The following is a 23,302-nucleotide window of genomic DNA, read 5'->3' on the forward strand; positions in this document are numbered from 1 at the left end:
TCCCAGCTATCGTTAACAACGATATATATCTTTCTTTCACTGTTCAACATATTTTTTCATTATTCTGACATTCGTGCAGCCATTTCTACAGTGTTACATTTGAGTGAAAATGTTCTTAAAGTTAAGGTTTTCAAAAAGCATTTGGAGTAGGTTTAGTAAGTTATATGTTCTCAAATATTTCCAAAAATAGGTTTTGAGTATCGCTACGATGATTATGGTGTAAAATATATATTTTACCAATTTTGTACAAAGTAGAATAATTATATTGTATCTACATTGAAAAGCAAAAGGAAATAAACAGAACTAACCCTTCAAACCAGGTTTTTGCCATCTTAAATATTACATCAGCCCAGGAAGAGGAATAATTCATAAAAGGAGTGGGGGGGAAGAAATGTGAGAGATGAAAATGTCACGATATGAAGTTTTCAAGATTTCTAATAGTAGTTTACCTAACTTTTTAAAACAATAAAACAATTTTCATTGTTCTTAGAAAACCCTCCAAACTGTTATTTTAAGCAGTGAAGCAGGCAGAGTCACCTTTCTCTCTGTTAAATTTAGCGGTATTCAAAATTCCATTAATTAACACTATTATACATTTTGACTCCAAATTGGGAAGTAGAAAATTCTGAACTAAAGATAATGGCACCCGCATCCATTTGAAAACGTCTTTTAGACATGGAATATGCATGTTTTAAGTATGTATGTTTCCTTTAGTCCCGTATTTCTAAGACAGAGATGGTTCCATGTCTCCAGAGTTCTTGCTCTGGAAAAGAGTCTCCTGTCTGCTCCCTGTGAGTATAGTTGGTAAACAGCACGTTCCCAACACAATGCTACGAGAGTATATCAGAATCTGCTATTATTAATATTTGTGTAACTTCTGTAGTCATATTGTTTTCACTCTTCAGTTCATATGAATGCTTCACACTATTTCTTCTACATTGTGATATATTATTCACAGGTCTAAGCATTTGTATGTACCAACATACAATATTGTTATTTGATATTTTGTTGTATCGTTGGGGGAAAATATCTTTCCAAAGAGGAGGTTATTTTAAGTATTAAAAGGAATACTGAATAATGGTTTAAAACATTAGCCTGAAACCCTCAAGGAAAAGAGGCAGGTTGACTTTGAACGGAGACTTATGGGCTCAATTTTAATCTTACTATGTCTTGCTCATTTGAGCCTATGGGCTTCTAGAATCTCTCCTGTTATTTCCGATCTGTAATAAAGATCACCAACATCTCAGAGTTTAGAGGAAGAGGTGCTGAAACAGGACTACCAGACAAGAAAAGTGCCAATATAAGTAGCTCCTAATTCCTTTATACTCTTATTTTCATGAGTAACGATTATAATGATGATGAAGGTTCTCAATCTCTCAGTTTGTAACAATGTTCACTAACCTTTCCCTTGTCTGTCTACAGTTGTTACGACGTCAACCACAGAAATGACACTAAGGACTCAAAGCCCTGAAATTAAAATGCTGTGGCTATCATTTCATTTAGCTTTTAAAATTTAGATTGACTGGAATTGATTTACTCAGTCCCAATTTGGAACATTTCAGATTTTGGCTCAAAGGAGACCTGAGGATGTTAGAAGCTCAAAGCCAGAGGCAGTCCATGGATTTCCCTTATATGAGAAAAGCCAGCCAGAAAAAAACAAAACAAAAAACAAAGGAACAAAGATGAGAGGAGCAAAATGCTTATCTAGAAAGGGCAATAGGCACCCTCCTCTTCTCCTGGAATGGTGAGACTTTAATCTGGTTCTAGTGTGCATCTCTCCCTCCAGGTGAATATGCCCAGGGGGCAGGTGCTTCACTCTCTGGGTTCTGCCTGGCTCTCAATTGGACGTAAAACACTGATATTCAAGCTGCCTCATCTAAGAAATAAAAAAAACATCCGAAGCAAAGGAAGGAGGGAAAATGCCATGGTCATTGAACTGACCAACTATAACTTTATTTTTAACAAAAATCCTTACTCAACTTTTAACCATCAGCAATGGGCACTAACAAACATTATTTTAAGTCATCTCTATGCCCAGTGTGGGGCTCAAGCTCACGACTCCAAGATCAAGAGTCCCATGCTCTACCTACTGAGTCAGCTAGGCAACTATATCTTTAAAAGTCACCAGTGATATACATGAAGTGTTTAATATTCTAAAATAAAAGGAAAATAAATGAAAAACGATCTTATTTGTTCACTGTGGAAGGCAGAAGATTTTTCTTTTGGAAAACAATCATGTTCTGAAGCAAGCAATGGGAACTGCAGAGTAGTGTATGAGAACAGGAAGCATCACTCCAGGTAGAAGCAATAACAATCCTATTTATTTCAATAGTGCTTTACCTTTACAAAGAACTTTTATGCCAATATGTTCATTGAACCTCCTAAGAGCCGAATGAGGGAGACAGTACAGGAATTATCCATTATCCTCAGCGCGAAGGTGGGAAAATGGAAGCCCAGGCGTCGGACAGCTAGTAGGATGCAAAGGGTGGGATCTGAACTAAATCTTGGACTCCACAGCAAGTCTGGATATTAGAGAGCTGAATTCAAGCCATACTTTGGGGAGGTGGAAGATTAGAAATCTTTGGCAAGTGTCATAAGGAAGAGAGAACATTTGAAAGAATTATTAATGAAGACAAGACAAAAAGAAACCATCTCCATTTCTCAGGACAGAAAACCAGGATCAGGCACCAGCACTGTGAAGCAGATCAATGAGGAGTTTCTCCTTTGCTTCCTCGTTGTTCATGGTCACAGGCATCCTTACCATGTCCTCCAGGTGTCTTTAGCTGTGTCACCTCACTGTCTAGCAGAGAGGTCATATGCAATGTGGGTGCAAGTGGAAACAAGACAATTTTCAATAGGCATTGTGGACACACACACATACAGACACACACCAACATGCTTCATAACTAATACAGCCTATAATTTAGTCATCTATAAAATGAGCGAGGATGTTATAAAAACTGCATGAGTCCTACTGCAACGTTCTATCATTCTGTGACTTTTTAAAAAATGTTTATTTTGAGTGAGTGAGTGAGTGAGAGAGTGAGAGTGAGAGAGAGTGAGAGAGAGTGAGAGAGAGTGAGAGAGAGTGAGAGAGAGAGAGAGAGAGAGAGAGAGAGAGAGCATGGGCAGGGGAGGGGCAGAGGGAAAAGGGAGACTCCCTAACAGACTCCATTGCTCAATGTAGGGTTCTATCTCATGACCATAAGATCATGACCTGAGCCAAAATCAAGAACTGGATGCTCAAATGAGTGAGCCATCCGGGTGCCCCTATCATTCTGTGAACTCTTAATCTGTCCTATTCCAACCTTTCCAACAACAAAGCCCCAAAATGCCACCTAGAAGGTGATGATGAGAAAATGAAGAGCTAGGAAAAAAATATTGTGGAAAAAGGAACAATGCCTGTCATGATTGGCCTGGAGTTAGAGGATTTTTTGCAGGAAGACCACAGAGTATTTATGAAGAGTAAATACTGTCAACATAATTTATCACAGTCGCTGTTGACCTCAATCAATCAAGGGGCTGAGGTAGTATTTGTCAGGTTTCTCTATGATAAATCTATCCCCCACCCCCTTCTCATACTGCATTCTTTAGAAGGAAGTCACTATACATGGCCTCAGGTTGTAGGGACTCACCCTGCCTCCTTGGGAGTCAAGTATCTATGTTAATTACCGGGAAGTCTTCTTAAGGGGGATTTATCTATCTCTGCATTTATTTGCTCAATCATTTAGTTGCATGAGTATGGACTAATGGATATTTATTTTATACTTTGGGTTATAATCTAATACTACCTAACTCATTTAGTTGCTCAAATTATCCTATCTCCGGCCTTTGGGAGCTCTTCAGGCTCCTCGTGTGCCTCTGTAACACATCCTCTAATTGTGGGTTTTTTCTTTCCAACACTTCTTTTACTTTCTGTCACTGCAAGATGCTCCAGGCTCGTCTGGTAGATTTGCTGCCCCAGTCCTAGCATCTGCCGTTTCTCCAAAGAGTCCTGGTTCATTTTACTGCAGACTAGATACTAAGCTCTGGGCACTCGGTGTGGTTGTTGCTACTGGGGTATCATTGCTTCTGGGTTCTCCCAGCTAACAAACCAAGGAAATACATGTGTATATCTATATTTCTGCATGTACCCAGCACCGTATTAAGCTCAAGACAAGTCACACTGATGACTCCAACTCTAATCCATTACCACATGGATCATTCTAGCCTCTTCCTCTTGTCTCCAACCTCTCACTCCCCACAGTCAGAAACTTGGCTTTCACCAAATACCATCTCTTTACTTCACCATTCACTTCGAGTGCACGGGTGTAGGGGAAACAGTCTGTCAACTAGGCTACAATGCTTACGTACAGTTCCCTTTCCCTTTATTTTTACAGACTCTAATTATTTCCAAAGTTACTCAAATCAGCACTTTTTCCTCCATCTTTTTCAGTGAGATCACTCCACACATTTGCAATAGAATTAGATTTTGAAAAATACCAGTCTCCTTTCCATCCTGGGATCCCATGATATCCTAATTGTCCTTTTAAAAATTTACCTATGCTCAGGTTCAATCTTTGTGCCATAAAGTTAGGTTTTGACGAATATCTAGTATTATGTAACCATTATAGTATCACACAGAAGAGTTCCACTGCTCCTAAAAGTTTCCTGGGCTTCACCTACTCACTTCACTGACCTTGAACTTACGGCAACCATTAATCTGCCTTATAATCTTTATGGTTTTGCTTTTACTATAAGGTGATATAAATAGAATCATATAGTGTGTAGCCTTCTCAGACTGGCTTCTTGCACTTGGCACTATGCCTTTAAAGTTCATCCATGTCTTTGTGTGGCCTACCAGCCAATTTTTCTTTTTCTTTCTTTCTTTCTTTCTTTCTTTCTTTCTTTCTTTCTTTCTTTCTTTCTTTCTTTTTTTTTTTTGCTGGCTAGTATTCCAATTGCTGCCTTTGTCTATTGAAGGATATTTTGGTTGCTTACAATGTTTGGTGATTATGAATAAGGCTGCTATGAACATTCATGTGCAGGTTTTGGTGTGGATGCACGTTTTCAAATCTGTTGGATAAATACCTAGAAGTGCCAACGGTGGGTTGCAGGTAAGACTCTTTAGCTTTGTAAGAAACTGTCAGTCTTCCAAAGTGGCCGGACCATACTACTTTTACACCAGCAATGAATGACAGTCCCCGCGCTCTGAAAGCCCTGTCAGTATCTTGCCATTGTCAGCTTTTCTTAAATTTAAATTTTAGCCACACTAACGGGTGTGCAGTGGTATCACATTATTTTAGCGTGCATTTCCCTACCAATAAATGATGCTGAGCATCTTTTCATATGCTTATTTGGTATCTGTAAGTCTTTGGTGTAGTATCCATTCTGATCTTTTGCCATTAAAAAAATTTTTTTTATTGTTGAGAGTTCTTCGTACATTTTAGACACAAGCTATTTACCAAACATGCGTCTCTGGCTTGTCTTTTCATTCTTTTAACTGTGCAGAACAGTTAATTATTAAGTCCAATGTACACTGTTTTTCTTTCATGGAGGTTTTGGTAGTGTACCTAAAACATCATCACCAAACCCAAGACCACATATATTTTCTCTTATGTTTTCTCAGTTTCATAATTTGCATTTTACTGGTACGTTTTTGGACAGTCTTGAGTTAGTTTTTGTGAAAGGTGAACCACTGTTCTTTTTTCTTGTGAGGTTCTACAAAGAATGCTTCAGGGAGGCATATTTGCTGGTGTTTTAGCATAAAAAACAGTAACAGTCAACAGCAACTTACAGCTTTTGAAGTTAACATTCACAGGCATCAGTAATAATCTGCCAAGGCCAGACTATGTCTATGGTTTAGTATGCTCTGCTAGGAGGGGACAGTGTGGGGGGACAACTTGATTTAATAATGGCACTGGTAAGCTGGAATTCATCTACAGTTGTAGCTGTTTTCATGCTATGTCTGTTTCCCTATCTCTTTCATCCTGGACACTGAACGGCTTGTGGGCAGGCAGTGTATATTTTTATCATGTAAGCCCAGCGCCTAGCATTTAGTGTTACATAAATATTTAATTAGTGAGTTCAGTGAAGAAACTGAGCTTGTGTAATATAGAAAGTAAGAATTTCCCAGACAGTATATCCCTTTGAATAGCCACCACACCCTTTGGGAAGAGGAGGCATGATTAATTATCATGAGATATTTGAAGGGCTATCATGCAGAAGAGGGATTAGAACCAAGGTAGAATTCATAGAGGTACAGAATTTCAACTCATTAAACGTGAGAGGAGGCTGCAATCACTGAAAAAATTAAAAGAGACTGAATGAATTTTTGTGAGGGATATTGGGGGAAGGGCTTTCGGCACCTAGAAGGAAAATGAATAAACCTCTTTCTGTATCTTTCAATTCTGAAGTTCTGCAAAGTCTCACAGATCTAGGGCAGGGTCAGGTTAAGAACTTCAGAAGACCTAAGAACAAAAATAATTATTGTTTCCCATTCCATTTATGATTCAAAATAAAAATAAAACTGTATTATAAAGTATGTGCTAGGAATGCCAATGAATTTCATGTGTTCCTATGATTCCTTGTCTTTTTCTAAGATAGGAAATATAAACTATTGTCCTTAATTTTCCCATCCTCTCTTTCATGCTGTCACTTTGCAAGACCCTACATGTGATTATTTCTGCTTCTTGCCCAGTGCTGATTTTCCGATTCTATGTACAAGACACGGAGTATATCAAGACTTCTCTGGGAATCATTTGTAAGATTAAAAAAGCCTTGTTACAAAGAAACCCCATGCAAAGGCAGGAAAGTCCATGGCCTTTTCATTTAAAGTATCCGTTTACACTCTTTTTAAATTTTTAAAAAATGTTTATTTATATTTGAGAGAGAGAGAGAGAATGAGAGTGAGAGAGCGAGCATGCGAGCAGGGGAGGGAGGGAGGGAGAGAGAGAGAGGGAGACTTAGAGCCAAAGCAGGCTCCAGGTCTGCCAGCTGATTGAGTCACCCAGGGGCCCCACCATTTATACTCTTAACTACAGAGAACAAACTGATGGCTACCAGAGGGGAGGTGGGTGGGAGGATGGGGCACGTAGGGGAATGGGGATTAAAGAGTACACTTATCACAATGAAAAAAAAATAAAATGATACAAAAATCCATTTATAATAATTATAGCAGCAATATATCTGGGGACTATCTAGTCCACAGTATAAAACGTGGTTCTGCATTTTAAAGATAAGAGCTATCTACTACTGGTATACAAAGCTTGCAAGGATTCAAACCACTAACATTCATAATGACAATCTAGATGTGGTGCTGCCCAAGCACAGTCTTAAGCAAAGATGACTTCTATTTCGTTTCCATTTAGTTTTAATTTGTAAACTTTATTTCCATTGTGTTCAAATTCTTTGAAAAGTGATACGTATGCCAATATATATATCAAACAGAACATATTAGGCCTTGATCATATACGTGATAGTAGGATGAAGACAAAAACTAATTTGTCAGGATTAGCAACTTAAAAATGCTACACTAGCTTGATTATATTTATCATGTGAATTTTTTTTTTTTTTAATGTAGGCATCACACCCAGCATGGAGCCCAATATGAGGTTTGAACTCACAATCCTGAGATCAAGACCCTGAGATGAGGTCAAGAATCAGACTCTTTACTGACTGAGTCACCAGGCACCCCTATCATGTGAATTTTCTAATTGTAGCTCATGGTATCTTAATCTTTGAACAGATTTATAGGTTACAAATTATTTCCCAAGAATTTTGTGAAAAACCAAATGTTAAAATAAGTGAAAACTGATTTATAATACTTTTGTGTTTAGAAAACTAGTTCTTTAACTGGTTCATCATTATTGTTACTTTGATTCCTATAAGAAACCTATTACAGTTTTTATATAAAGGGAAGAGAGAGTGAGCATTTTTCTATAAAAAGAATGAGGCATTTTCTACCCCATCCTAGAGTATGTAACTACCCTCTGCAACTGACATGTTCTCACAATGACTTGACCTCCAAAAGAGTTCCCAAGTTAAAATGGACAATATACACTGAAATAACCATGTCAAGCCTTGCCATGAGGGCTAGCACTTGCTTAAGGAAAATAAACTGCTCCCTTAGGAATTGGCACTTACTGTTTTGAAGATTTGAAATAAACCTGTGGGAAACCAAAATTATTTAAAAAAATTATATATGTGTGTGTGTGTATATATGTATACACACACACGTAATACATGTAACACACATATACACATAGACACAGTTTTCTGAGAGAGACAGAGACAGTGCGAGTTGGGGAGGGGCAGAGAGAGGGAGACAGAATCCCAAGCAGGCTCTCTACTGTCAGCATGGAGCCCGACCTGGGGCCTGAACCCACGAAACCATGAGGTCATGACCTGAGCCGAAACCAAGAGTCAGATGCTTAACTTACTGAGCCATCCAGGTGCCATATATATATATACACACACAACATATATGTGTATATGTATATATACACATATACACACACACACACATATATATATATTTTTTTTCTTTCTTAAAAACAAATGGAAAAATACTTACTGGAACATCAACATATTTTGCAGCTGCTTTCACCTTAAGTGGAAAAGAGATAATTATGAGAATTATTTTCTGAACTGTTAGATAAGTACTGTGACAACAGTCAAAAGACAGAAGAGAACTCAAATACTTACAGTGAATGACAGGATGGATGAAAAGAAAGTGCCTTCATCATATCTTGACAGCTTAGACAACACCCCTTCCAACACTGAAACAAACTGTAATTGTTTACAGTGAGTATCTAGAATATTTCAAAATAATAACAGGGCAAACAATCCCAAGACCAACTTCTCCCACGGCACAAAAATGCACATTGAAGCAGTGGTGTTGACTTGTTAGATTACTCTTTCATTTTGGAGATGGGCTCAAAGGTCCTTTTCCATTGCTGGAAGTAATACACAAGGTTTGTTTTTGTTTTTTAACAACAAAGGATAACATGTAATAGCAGTCTGGTCACTAAACATGTGAGATAACTTAAACCATTAATAAATAACTTGAAATTCCTTAGACTGTTCCTTAAAACAACTTTAAACTTCAATATAGATGTGTGGAAGCAATGATGGTGAAGTTTAATCAAATTCTTTTCTATCGTAAATCACTTGACCATTCCCCAACTTTTTCTATCTATAGAAGAGGATGAATAAAGACCAGATAATGAAAGACATGTGTAACCTCTGAGGCTCTTGTAACACTGCAATCAAGTCTGATATCAGTTAACAGGCATTAACCAAGCAGTTCTAATTGGGACATACAAGGATCAAACCTGCTTTCAGAAGCTTACAAAGCCGTTGGAGAGCTAGAACATATAAACACACTGCAGGCGGCAAGGTAAAGAGTACTAGGCTGAGCTTATATAGCCTGATTCCTATACTGACTACTCTGTGGGCTCAGGCCAACTACTGCATCAATCAGTTCCCCCATCAGTTAAAGTGTGTGTGTCTGTGTATGTGTATGTGTGTGTGTGTGTGTGTGTGTGACAAATTAAATTTGCCTGACAAGTGTTGTACATTTCTAAAATTTTATATTTCTATGAAGTGAAAAGATGTATATACCATAATATGATTAAAAATGTAGGGAATTATATTTCAGCGAGTGGCAACATTAAAATCTGGCAAGAAGATAAAGAAATTAGTTAAGAATATACTGCCCTGCAAGTTTCCTCTTTAGAACTAAAATAATATGCACTATTGACAAATTATAAACTCCCAAAGGGAAAATACTGACAAGGTTTTTTAAATACGAAAAGGGAAATTAACGAAGGCTGGTTTTTGTTCACATAGCAGCTTCTTCAACAAAGTGATAATAGTTCTAGGGACACAGCTTATTGGTCTCTGGTGACCAGAGAACTCACTGAGAGTGCACAGGAGATAATTTTTTCTCTATGGTTGGTCAATTACTGCAAAATAGTTTATGCAAAAGAAACAAAAACTTCCCTATAGGTTTCCCCATCACATCATGTGCGACATGATGTAAGAACACAGAAACAAAACCATGCAAACTGCTGACTAAAATTTTATTTTTAAAGAATGAAAATTATGTATGGTTCGTTAGTTATCCTAAGGGATACAGACAGCAAAAAACACAAAATTACAAATTGCTCACAACTACTAAAAGTCAATTTAGCACTTTCTTCCTGCCCATTAGGATTTCTTACCAATCACAGTTGGCTAACTCAACTTGATGTGGTTTGCAAAGACCCAGAAGACCAATACTCCAGGGTTATGTCAAACCAGGGGAAGGGAATTCCAAACTTAATGGCCCTCTGTGGAAAATGCTTCATCTCTTCTAACTCCAATCTTGAGAAAGCCAGTGTGTGCCAGGTGATCTCATTTGCCATGAGGAGAGCAGAGCGACAATTGCTATGGTTACCAGACAACCTGAGCCAGTGAAGGCTCTAGCACGGCACCTGGTTCTTGGTACCCTCGAGCGGGTATACGTGGACACACATGGGTGGTGCTGAGGGACAAGGCAAGGTAGAGGCAAGACGCCTGTGGATGGATTTAGAAGATCTTAGTTCAAGTTGTAGCCACGCCAATCTCTGGCTACACGACAACAGTCAAGCCATGAGCTTCTCTAGCTTTAGACTCATCGGTCAGAGAGGGAAAGAAAACGGCAGCCATCATGTCCATCTTAGAAGGATCAGTGAAGATCGTTTGAGATATTTTATGTGCAGGAACTGTAAAAACAGCAAAATACTAAAGAAATGCAAAGAATTAATATTATTGATATGATTAGCTAAAACTACCCATTATATAGGTCTAGAAATGTGTGATAAGTCACAGGGTAATGGGCGTAGCCTTAGGATTTTTTAGGGATAAGGAGTAATAATGAGTTTGGTTAGCAGTGAATGGGTCTAATTCAATTTAAAGATACCTACTGAGGCAGAACAGATTTGAAGCTGTAAATCAGACGACCTGCATTAAAATCCCATCTGCTTTAAGGTCATTTGGCTGACAGCAGAGGAAGGATGCTTTGAACATAGGTGGTCTGGCTCCAAAGCCCATGTTCATTACCATTAGACAGTTGTAAGTATTAAATAAGTAATGTGCTCAGCATATAAGTATTCAATAAATGTCATTCTGTTATTATTGAGTACCTAATGTGCAAAATGCAGACAATAGGAGTCTCAGACCTTTCCTTTCAAGAACACACAGACTAGTGGAAGAGACAGGCAGAAAGTTTTAAGGTCCAGCAAAGATGGGCAAACAGTGTAATAACTGAAACAGGAGGAGGGAAAGCATGGCTTTTAACTGGAGGACATTGGGTAAGTTTCATTTACAAGGTGGCACAGGAGCTGATCTCAGGAGGGCAGAAATGGAGGGTTAGATAAAATGACACTCAGGGAAGCCTACTGGTGGATGGTTTTAGGGCAAAAGGTTCCCCACTGCAGCATCTGGCAGCCTGTGTGCCTCACCATCTCTGGTGAGAACCAAGCCTGGGTTGTAACCGTGTAAATTCTACATAAGGACCGGTTGGCTGTTGCATGCATTTCACAACATTCTTTGCCTCCATTTTAACAATAGCGGACAGTGTCTCCTTGAGTTCCTCTCTACCCCAAATAGTCCTTGGGGAGGCATAATACAGTGGGGACTTTTATGTGCTTACATGGCAGTGAACAGCATCTGCACCACCGGGATCAACCAGCCCAGCCATACAGTTCCTACAGGAAGGCTGTCTTTGTGAGATTTCTACGAGACATATGTGGTAGAAGAGCTGCCTTAGAAATCAAACTCTATTAAAATCAGGATTGACTAATAATGATATATTTTCCGTCTGGCTGTTAATTGCACAAAACAGCAAGATTCCAAAGAAATCCAGTTAAATGCTGGGTTTAGTTGCTGTGTCTTTAACTGCTTCCTGTGAACTTTCTCAGTACAGCTCAGGGAGTATATAAACACTTAGGGGTTTGCCTTGTGCTCTCTGTTCTCCTGAGGGTGTCGGGTTGGAATGAAACACTGTAATCTCTTTGTTTCCCTGCTCTTTATTGTAGATGCCATTTACTGGGTTTGTTTGAATAATATTTAACACCTAAAGTCTGTCTGGGTAATTACCAACTTTGCCTCACTAGCACACTCTCAAGGAAATTAAAGATGAAAAGCACTTTGAAATAACTAGTAGAATGAAACATGAAGTGTGCCACAAGGCATGTTGGTTTCAATTTCCTGTTGAATTTTAACAGGGTATAAGATTCATTTTCCCACGTGTACGGAAAGTAGACCACAAATTCTAAAAAGTTATTGGGAGGATTCCAGCTATAGATTGGTAGGTTCAAAACACAGTTCTCGTTTTTTCAGCTATATTTCGTGAAATAAATAAGGGATATTCACATCATCTGCTCTGCAAATTGTAACATCTTCCACAGAGAAGAGATTCATCCAAGTAAGACTCATTGTGAAAAACTAAGTTCTTTCCTTTTCTTTTGGTGGTGGGGACGGGGGCGAGGGTTAGTGGTGCTGGAGATATCTATTAGCAGATGTTTTATATTTATTTGGTAAGATCAGGACTAGCCAGTCTTGTTAAACATCCCCAGGGAACCAGAATACCACAGAGTGGTTTCTTCCCCGACTCAGAATGTTAATGTTATGATACAATGCAATTGTCCCTCCCTCAGTCACTTTTCTCCAACTGTGAATCCATTTCTCTGAACATTTGTTCCAGTGGACTTCCAAAGGGTCTTTCCAGATTTTCCACATCTGTGTCAAGGATGGACAGTATTCGAGTGATCGCTTTGGCAGCATGTATACTAAAATTGGGATGACACAGAAAGATACAGCATGATATCCCTGAGCAAGGAGATCTAGTATCTGACGGCAAGTATTTATTTGTAACATACCTCATTCCACAAAATATCTAAGACAATTTCCAAAATGGCACACTCAGCACACACTTCTCTCCTTTACCCTTGCCCCACAAACAGAGTGACCCATCACATTTTGTATTTCCTCTCTCCTGATGGCTCCTAAGAAACCTTTCAGGCATATACTTGTTTTTGAACAGGTGTCTTCTGAATATATAGCCTTGATCTGAATGAGTAAATTTAATCAAATTAATCTTAGGTTGAGTTGGTGAGATACTTTAATTACAGAATCTAGGTAGTCAGGTTTGATGTATCCTCTGCTCATCTTATTATTAAGAGAAATTCAGGCAAAAACATTCTAGGTTGTCAGAAAGAACAAGGGTGTGTACATATATATTTACACCGACACATTTATAGCTATATGAACTCAGTGAGGCAGTGTATCTTCTTTCCTATATCCCGTTTTGCAATAATTGAGGATTTAGGAAGTTGAATAGATTACTCTGCTCTTTTACTTCATACCCAGAATTTACTGAGCTCTGTTACCAGAGTGCATTATGGGAGTGGTCATTTTCTCATTCTTTGCTCTGTTAACCATTTCCCCCGAGCACTTCCTTCTCTCATCTCTCACAGGTTTTCTTCAGCATCCTCATATTACACACAATAAATTCCATTCTCCTCTACCTGCCCATGCCGGTCCCACAGCATGTATGCCTGTCAAAGAAGGGACACAGGCTGGTCAGTACAACCCAGACATAGAGGGCACACCAGAAGCCTGGGAGGTGAAGCACCCATTCTTTTCCTCTCTGCTCTTGCTGAATTCTGTGCAGTGTTGTGGAAAGGTGACGGGCCTAGGGACCATGAGGATCAAGTCCTGGCTCCACAGCTACCTACCATGTGAACCTGGGCCTCTGTTTCCTCACCTGTGAACAAGGGGACTGGACTCTGGGGCAAGCCCTGGTGATCAGGCTTGCCTTGGGAGATGGAGCCCCGTAAGTGGAGATGTAGGCCTCCTCTCCCTCTTCAATCAGAGCACCTTTGCTCTGATCAGTGTTGTACTTTAGGGGGCTACCCAACATACACTTGAGAACATTAAATGTGTCTTATAACATTATAAAAATGTTTGAAAATCCCAGGCTAGAGGGTCTCAGGGTTCCAACTGTAGCACTGTGTGTCCTACGTGACCCTACCACCTGGGGAGAAAAGATGCGGGCCCCCAGAGGCTTCTATAAAGAACTCTATATAAGGATTTTGTTTTAGACTGACAAAAGGCTATAGATAATATATTTTTTTTGATCTAATACTCATGCTTTTTTGATGAGGAAATTAAGTTGTGTAGGAAGACCCAGATGGTAACACAAAGAAACAGGAGCAGAGTTCAGATCTTCTGACTATCCCACAATTAAGGCAACTTAATTAATATAGGGTGGCAATAAATACAACATTTTTTGTTTCCTTTCCTTGGCAAGATTCAATGTTCCTGTCACTTTTTTTTTCCCCTCACTAAAAACGATCTAAGTCCCTTTTTGGGTAGAAGCATCTTTATTTATTTTTTCCCCCTTTAAGGTTGACTTTCATTTCTCCATAGGGTCTCCAGTTATGCAAAATCTGCCTAAGAATAGTAGCCACTGACACAGAATCATTTCCAATGGTTGAAATCTTATAACCACATTTGGTTCCATACGCCTTCTCTGAATTCCAGACCCAACTATTATGTGAATGTCTCCTTGATCTCTCGTCCTTCAGATCTCTCAAAGGCAGCTCAGTCTCAACATGTCCAATACTGACATCGTGGTCTTTCTCTCAAAATCCATTCCTCTTTCAGGCACCCTGCATTAGTTGATGGCCTCAACATCCATCCTGTGCTTCAAGCCCTAAACCTAGGAACCATCCTTAGGGTTGGTTTTCCTTTCCCCGATACTAACCCTGGGTCTGCTATAACAGAATGCTCTGGACTGGGTGACTTATAAACAATGAACAATTTTTGCTCAGTTCTGGAGACTGAGATGTCCACAAACAAGGTGGAGGTATACTTGGTGTCTGGTAAAAATCCACTTCCTGGTTCAAAGATGATGTCTTTGGCTGTGTTTTTGTGTGGCAGAAGGGGCTACGGAACTCTGTGGGGTGTTTTGTTTTTTTCTTTTTTCTCTTTTTAAAATAAGGGCACTAATCCTGTTCATGAGACCTCTATCCTCATGACCTAATTACCTCCCAAAGGCCCCACCTCCTAATACCATCATCTTAGAGATTATTAAGTTTCAACATATGAATTTGGGTGGGGGGACACAAACATTCAGCCTACAGCACTCAAGTGTCTTCGAATTAGTCCACCAGACACCAAACCTAACAGTCTCCATCCTACCCTCTCTGTAACCTATTTGCTACAGGTAATTCAATGAATCTACCTATAGTGCAAATATGATTAATTCCTTATCCCTACTCGCTGCCTCCCCAACCCTTTGGTGGCTTCCCACTGTTCTTGGATGAAGACATTAGGATCCTCAGGTCTGAAGTTGGCCTTTTCATTATGATTCCACTCTGCCTCTTGGGCACCGAGTTGGGAATCATTAGTATATAAGGTCAGAAGTGTGAAAGTCAAAGAAATTTGTGAAGTGAGTTCAAAAGAAGACTGAGATGGAAACCCAATAATACCAGCATTTAGGTGCTAGGTGGAGAAAGGACACAGAGAGGGAACACCAAGTTTTTTTTTCTAGGTATGTAAAATGTGCATGCAATTGGGACATGTACTGATGAGTTATACACGTGACTGAGAGCCCTAGCTCATTCTCAAGTCATTTGTGAAGATGTGTAGTATAAGAAAAGGATATGGAGGTGACTGAAGAGAGGAGGTAAAAAGAAGGGAGGATTCTAATTTATCCAAATGTAGCAAATAGATTTATCAATATGCACAGAATAATTAAAACCTGGGAAGAAACATTTGGAATACAACACAAGGAATTCATTATTCTATTCATCTACTTTATGTTGAGTTAATTAACATGCTAGGATAAAGTAAAAATGTTTAGGACATGACTCTTGAAATTTGACAGGGTAAAGTAAAGATAGTTAATTTAGAAGTAACATATTTTAAGTTTTAGGGTATTTTTGCTTTTCACTGATTTCCTGATCTGGAATCTGTAGGTACAATGGGTTAGGAAACTGAAGCTCATAAGTTTGATTCGGGACTCTCACTTATTACGTGTGTGGTCAATTCACTAAACTACTTTGAGGATTATGTTTCTATCTGTGAAATAGACTACCCATCCTGTAGGTGTTTCACAGTAGGTATTTCATAAATGCCTCTTTTTTAAATGTTTACTTGTTTTTGAGAGAGAGAGTAAATGGGGGAGAGGTGGAGAGAGGAGGACAGAGGATCCAAAGCAGGCTCTGTGCTGACAGCAGGGAGCCTGATGTGAGGCTTAAACTCACGAACCATGCTCATGCTGAATAAAGACACTCCTTGGTGATAAAAAAAAAAAAAAAGGGGGGGGGCGGCGCCTGGGTGGCTCAGTCAGTCAAGTGTCCGACTTCGGCCCAGGTCATGATCTCACAGTTCGTGGGTTCAAGCCCCGCATTGGGCTCTGTGCTGACAGCATAGAGCCTGGAGCCTGCTTCGGATTCTGTGTCTCCCTCTCTCTCTGCCCCTCCCCAGCTCATGCTTGCACTCTGTTTCTGTCAAAAATAAATAAACTTAAAAAAAATTAAAAACAAAAACAAAAAACCATGGTCACGAACCATGACCTGAGCTGAGGTCAGACACAGTTTTAAAAAATTTTTTTTTTACATTTATTTATTTTTGAGACAGAGACAGAGCATGAACGGGGGAGGGTCAGAGAGAGGGAGACACAGAATCTGAAGCAGGCTCCAGGGTCCAAGCTGTCAGCACAGAGCCTGACGCGGGGCTCGAATTCATGGCTGCGAGATCATAACCTGAGCCAAAGTCGGATGCTTAACCTACTGAGCCACCCAGGTGCCCCTGAAGTCAGATACTTGTTAAGGGACTGAGCCACCCAGGCATCCCCATAAATACCTCCTTTTAAAATATCATTTCTTCAGAGAAAACAAATGTGAACACACCATCTTAGAAGCTGTTTTGTTTTTAAACACTATACTGAAGTTTAAAGATCTTTCACAGGATAGCCTGGATAGCGATTCATCAGAGCAGTGGTTCTCAAAGTCTGGCTCACTGAACCTCTATATCAAAATTACCACGGTGACTGGTTACACACATACATTCCTGCTCCTCTTCCCAAGCTTCTGACTCAGAATTGTTGGAAAGCAGGGCATGGAATCTACATTTTAACAAGACCTCAGGTAATTTTTTTTTGGCACGCTAACATTTAAGAACTGTATTGCAGATTATCTGTCTTTGTTTAATGAAAGAAAAAACCCACCATTTATTGTCATCTCCTGTGGGAGCTTAAGACGGCTGGTTCAATCTGTCAAGCCAGTTTATTTTATAATTCTCAACCAAAGAATTGAAGATTATTAATAAGTACTGTTAGATTATAGGGGAAAAGATCCATAGAAAAAAACCTAGACCTGATATTAAACAATCAGTTTTTTACTTTGCCAAAAAAGCATGCAGAGCCCTGCCTGCCTTCTCTGTCACCCTCCCCCACCACTGACCCCACCAACAGACTAGTCTCTTTTTCTACCCTCCCCCTACCGCCCCCCCAAGAGAAAACTAGTGTCTTTTCCTACCCTCCCCCACCACTCCCCACCAATAGAAAACCCAAACTAGTCTCTTTTCCTTGCTGCCTATTTAACCCTTTACCAACTGCTTGCTATCACACAATTTATGTTTTTTTTAAAGTTTTATTTATTTATTTATTTATTTATTTATTTATTTATTTAGTGTGTGGGGGGGGCAGAATCTCAAGCAGGTTCCGCGCTGTCAGCACAGAGCCCACGTGGGGCTCGAACTCACTAAACCGTGAGATCGTCATCTGAACGGAAATCAAGAGTCAGATCCTCAACCAACTGAGCCACCCAGGCATCCGACGCAATTTAATGACTTCCATTATGCCTCCTTCTCACAAAAGACAACTTCCACAGGAGAACTGTGAAGATGAGGCCATACCAGCCGAGTAAAATTTCCCCGGATGAGTCACAGAAAACGAAGGTGCAACGTTAAGCACGTTTCACTTCAGTGGGCTGTCCGTGCAGGGCTGCACGCGGCTGAGGGGAGCACGTAGGCTCCTGGGAGAAGGGAAACCTCCCTGTCCTTCCCCTGGAGCTTTGTTCTCCAGGGGTTCACCTCTCCCACCACCTGCTGGATGGATTCCCTGTTAGCCTTTTCCCTTACTTATTGTTGGGGAGCGTGTGTTGTATGTGGAGGTATAGAGAATTCTTGTGGTAGAAGTCAGGAGACCAAGAACAAACTGGAGGGGTGGTACTATTCTAAAGGTGCTATTCTGGAGGGGTTTGTGGCTACTTTCCATCTTAAGACTTGCTACCAAAGAATTTGGAAAATACAAAAATAAAAAAAAAACAACAACAAAACCTGAAGAAGACTCCTCTCCCCATATCAAGTACAATCTCACCATTCAGAGAAGCTTTGTCAACATTTTGTCAACATCTTTTCTCTATGTGATGAGAATTCGTATCATACTTTATATTTCTAAAATACTAAGCTTTCATTTTCACTTAACACTATATTATGAAACCTTTCCTTTATCACTAATAGTCTCTGAAAACATAGTTTCTTAATATAGATGTCCCATAATTTACTTCACCTTCCCTTACTGTTAGAGATTAAAGTTGTTTCCAATTTTTCATTAAATGTAATGTGACCATATCAATGTATATACATTTTGTGCATCTCTCTTCACAGAAAAAAGTGCAAAAATAATTATTAGGTGAGAGGGTATTAAAGTACTCCATACAGTTCCAAACTATCTCTACAAAGGTTGTAACAATTTATACTCCCATAGACAGGAAATATGAGTGTCCCAGCTCACCTTTTCTAAAACCAAGTGTTAGCTTAAAAACGAGTTAGAAAAAATAGTATATTTTTCTTCATTCTTTTAGGTTTATTTTCATTCATTCATTCATTCATTCATTCAGAGAGCAAGAGAGGGAGGAACAGAGAGAGAAGGAGAGATAATCCCAAGCAGGCTCCACACTGTCAGTGCAGAACCTGACGCAGGGCTTGAACTCACAAATAGTGAGATAATGACCTGAGCTGAAGTCAAGAGTCGGATGCTTAACTGACTGAGCTACCCAGGCACCCGAGTTTTCCTTCATTTTTTTAAGTTATTAATGAGGTTTAACAATTTTAATGCTTATTGGGCATCACTCTATTTTCTAAGTAACATGTTCTTGGTTTATTAAGTTAGGGGTGTTTTTTCCTTTGCTCTTTGTACATTCTTCCAATTGTTCTATGAAGTCTGATTTGAGGTGCTTTGATAGAGCCTTGCAAGAGCAAGGGCTATATCTGCTCATGTGAATGTGCCCCTGGACCATGTCCATTCTGGCTCCTTACCCTCTTGAGTTCCATTTTCTGTGTCTTCCCCTGGCAGACCCAGATCTCAAGTGTCACTCGTGGAAGTCTGTTACACCTCAGTGGGGTTTTAATTCATCTAATCATTTGATGGAATACTCATTTATGCTTCATCTCCACTTACACAATTAAAGGCCAGAGCCTTTGTCAAAGGTGTTTGGAGCCTCACTGGAAATCGTGGGAGCCTTCCCGGGAGTGGAGAACATCAGAGTCCAGGCAGCCAGCTTTCTCTGTCTGCCTGGGACCAGTCTAGAGCCTCAGCACTGTCGTCACAACAAACAGGCTACATTCAAGGACTGGTGACGACTCAAATCAGCCAAACAGATAAGATAGATCGTAAGAGAACATGAATGTGAAATAATAGGTCTTACTGGAAGACACAGTTATTTTTTAAAGGGCAACAATTGCAAGAAAAGCCAAAAGGAATTGTAAACAAACAAACAAAAACATCAAAAGTTGTTGACAAAGAGTGTTCAAATTTGGTTCAGAACTCTTCTTAAAATCTGATCGGTTCTTGCATCTATTTTTAGAACTACTATTTCTCACTTAGGTATTTGAAACACAAGACAGACATTTCTACAACCTCTCAGCAAAATATATCTTTGACTTTGATTTAAAAAGGTGAGTAAATAATACATTACCTTTGAAACTAGCAGTGAAATGATTTCTTTTACACTGTTGTCAATCAACTCATCTATCTTCGAATGGTATTGTTGCTGGATGTTAAAAGACAAAGATGCGTTAGTTGATGTGGACACGAAACTTTTGTCATTAAGTCAGAAATGCTTTAAAGCTACTGGTTAGGACATATCGGATTTACTTAAAATGATCATTTTGAACACGAGAAGAACAAAACCTTGAAAACGATCCACCCAATCAACACTTTTTACACTGTGGTTTGAAAATTTTCCCATGTGCACTGTTGAGTTAAGCAGCTAATGGGGTTATTATATAGATGAATTGAGTTCTTATTCTTATTCAGGCAGAGGAATGTGAAGGGTACTTTTTGTCTTCTTCTCTATAATGAAGGTGGCCGTGTATTTTTCTAAAGGGTTGGCTTAGCTGAAGAAGCAAAAAGACTAGAAAAAGATTTAATTAATACAGCATTTCGTGTCTGACAACTCTCATTCATAAGTTATTTTAAATGTGCTCTAGAAATAAAATGAGCTCCCAATTGTTCCCCCTCAAAGGACCGTTTTTGTCAGTGCAGGGAGTAGCAGTTTATACAATTCTTACAATATGCTCAAGCAAGGGCAAAATTAAAATTTCATCAACAAAGGTGAATAGATGGTAACAAATTAATAGGCCATAAAAGGTATAATGGAACAGCACTCACTCCCCATAGTTTTATCGCTGTTTCCTCATAGAAAGACGCCTTTAAGTAAATATAAAAAAGATGTATTTAAAATAAACCTGAAAGCCTCTTTTTTTTTCTTTTTCTTTTTCTTTTTTTTTTTTGCTTTCTTTAGAGAATACTAGAGAGTTGCATTCTTAAATTAGCAGGAGCTTCGGCTTCTGCAGTGTGTGAAGGCACATTCATTTAAACACTAATTCTTCCTTTAGAAGCATTTATCTGACAGCCGATTGTCCCCAATAGCCACTTCACAGAAAATGTGACTTGTAAAGACTAACCCTATCTTGATGGTTCAAGGCTTCTTGGAACAGCTAACATAATGCATAGAGTAAAAGTACTCAGGTCAGTATAAACATTAGACCAACTTAACAGCTGCTGGTTGAATGGTTTCCTAAGATGTAAGTTTTTGAAAGCTATTTTTTTCTTCCGAAAACATGTCTCAAAGTTTCCACACACAACAAAACATCAACTTAGTTCTGCTTTGGAATACATAGGAATGATTCTCCCCCAGTGGCTCTGCCAGTTACAAGTGGTTATCTACCAGCATAAATAATAAAGGAAGCATAATTTTGGAGCCCGTGAATTTTCTTTTCTGCATGTGTAAGTGGGTGTGTTGACAACTGGTCTAAAATTAACCACACACATATGAATATGGAGCTTTCCAGACATGTATTTCACCTAATGCAGGGAAGTATTATGTGTCTGTCTGACTGAAAGCCGTACAGATTCCCCAACTTGTGCTCCCCAGAGACGACTGGAACACAAACACAGAGGGTAGATTTCTATTATAGTAGTGTTGATTCTTTTACTTTTAGAACATCTTGAAGAGAAGGAAAAGGAAAGGGGAGAAAATAAAGAAAAACAAAGTAGAAGAGAAAGAGCTTCAAGAATCTGGCTGGTAGTTGAGATGGCTGGGAAGCCCCCTACAGACACAGGTACAAAAAGGGTCCCCCAGCTCCGCATGAAGCTGGACAGCTGACCTGGTGTGAGGAGCTTATGCAAATGAGCCCTGCCCTGGCTCTCCCTCCCTGCTACTCTCTTTTCATATCCTTCTGTCTCCAAATTTGTATCTGTGCAGCAGGAGGAAGTGAAATACCAGACTGAGGTTCCTCTTTGGGGTAGAGTCCGAAAGGGATACGGGAGATGGGCTTTAAGCTTCTCACCTCCCTCTTCCCTGGAAAGTGCTACAGAACATGTAGGGATCAAGGTGCCCAGACCTCTGAGCAGTTCCAAATTGTCAAATATATACTTGATATGTTTATGTTTGTTACACATTTCATTATTCATTTATTTATTTATTTTTAAATTTTTAAAAAATTATTTTTATTTATTTTTGAGACAGAGAGAGACAGAGCATGAGCACGGGAGGGGCAGAGAGAGAGGGAGACACAGAATCTGAAGCAGGATCCAGGCTCCCAGCTGTCAGCACAGAGCCTGACATGGGGGTCGAACTCACAGACTGTGAGATCATGACCTGAGCTGAAGTCGGACGCTTAACCAACTGAGCCACCCTGACGCCCCCGCATTTCACTTTTTAAAAATGATTTTATTTTTAAGTGATCTCTATACCCAACCGGGGACTCGAACTTACAACACCCAGACTAAGAGCTGCATGTTCTACCAACTGGACCAGCCAGGTGCCTCTGTCATATATTTCACCCAAACAATTTTTTAGGGGCACCTGGGTGGTTCAGTTGGTTAAGCATTCGACTTCAACTCAGGTCATGATCTCAGAGTCCATGGGTTGGGCTGCATGCTGACAGCTCAGAGCCTGGAGCCTGCTTTAGATTCTGTCTCCCTCTCTGTCTGCCCTTCTCCGACTCATGCTCTGTCTCCCTCTGTCTCTGAAAAATGAATAAACCTTAAAAATTTTTTTAAAAAGTTTAAATGTTTCTTTTGAGAGAGAGAGAGAAAGTATGAGCAGAGGAGGGGCAGAGAGAGAGGGGGAGAGAGAGAATCCCAAGCAGGCTTTGTGCTGGGCCCAGAGCGCAGAGCCCAATGCAGAGCTCTATCCCACCAGTGGGAGATCGCGACGAGCTGAAATCAAGAGTTGGATGCTTAAGAGACTGAGCCACTCAGGAGCCCCATATATTACATTTTTTTTTTTAACTCAAAAGTAATCAGATGCCATCAGAAGGCTATTGGATATAAAACTGTAGAGTTTCTACATGTTAAACTTTTAGACTGGATCGATTTGGGCACATCTTAAAATCAAGAGATGAGCCACTAAGGAGGTTCCTTACACCCTTTTTATCAAAAGGCAGGGAAAGCCATGGACCCTAGGAGCCATCAAATTCTCCTATTAAACACACCTTTAAATTGTTATTTTCTTTGACATCTTATCTAGCCAAGAGCAGTGAGAGAAGGAGGGAGTGAGGGAGGAGGAGAAGGCGAAAGAGAAACAAAAAATTAAAAAGGAAGAAAAGTATATTAAATGTACTACCCAAGGGGCAAACCCAAATAGCATAAGGTCTGTTAGGTCTTTATAACATGAGATTTTGCTATTGTAAACTTATCTGATTAGCTTGAACTTTCACTAATATTAAAACTTCCAGAATCTGCTCTAGTTGCGCAATTGGTAGAGGTGGTCTGCAT

General features: G+C 39.6%; 1 protein-coding gene across 8 annotated transcripts in view; it reads right to left on the reverse strand.

Annotated features, from left to right (window-relative positions):
• CADPS2 (calcium dependent secretion activator 2) overlaps positions 1-23,302 on the reverse strand; it is a 534,192-nt gene that overhangs the window by 31,280 nt on the left and 479,610 nt on the right. For 7 of the 8 annotated variants that reach the window (XM_042923240.1, XM_042923248.1, XM_042923271.1 and 4 more), the window contains 3 exons: positions 19,995-20,069; positions 8,686-8,769; positions 8,555-8,587 (listed from right to left, as the gene is read on the reverse strand). In XM_042923240.1, the coding sequence (XP_042779174.1) occupies positions 8,555-8,587; positions 8,686-8,769; positions 19,995-20,069 (192 nt within the window). The remainder of the gene's footprint in view (positions 1-8,554; positions 8,588-8,685; positions 8,770-19,994; positions 20,070-23,302) is intronic. The other variant, XM_042923255.1, reaches the window with a different exon arrangement.

This window comes from Panthera leo, chromosome A2 (assembly GCF_018350215.1).
Source record: "Panthera leo isolate Ple1 chromosome A2, P.leo_Ple1_pat1.1, whole genome shotgun sequence".
Taxonomy (NCBI): Eukaryota; Metazoa; Chordata; class Mammalia; order Carnivora; family Felidae; genus Panthera; species Panthera leo.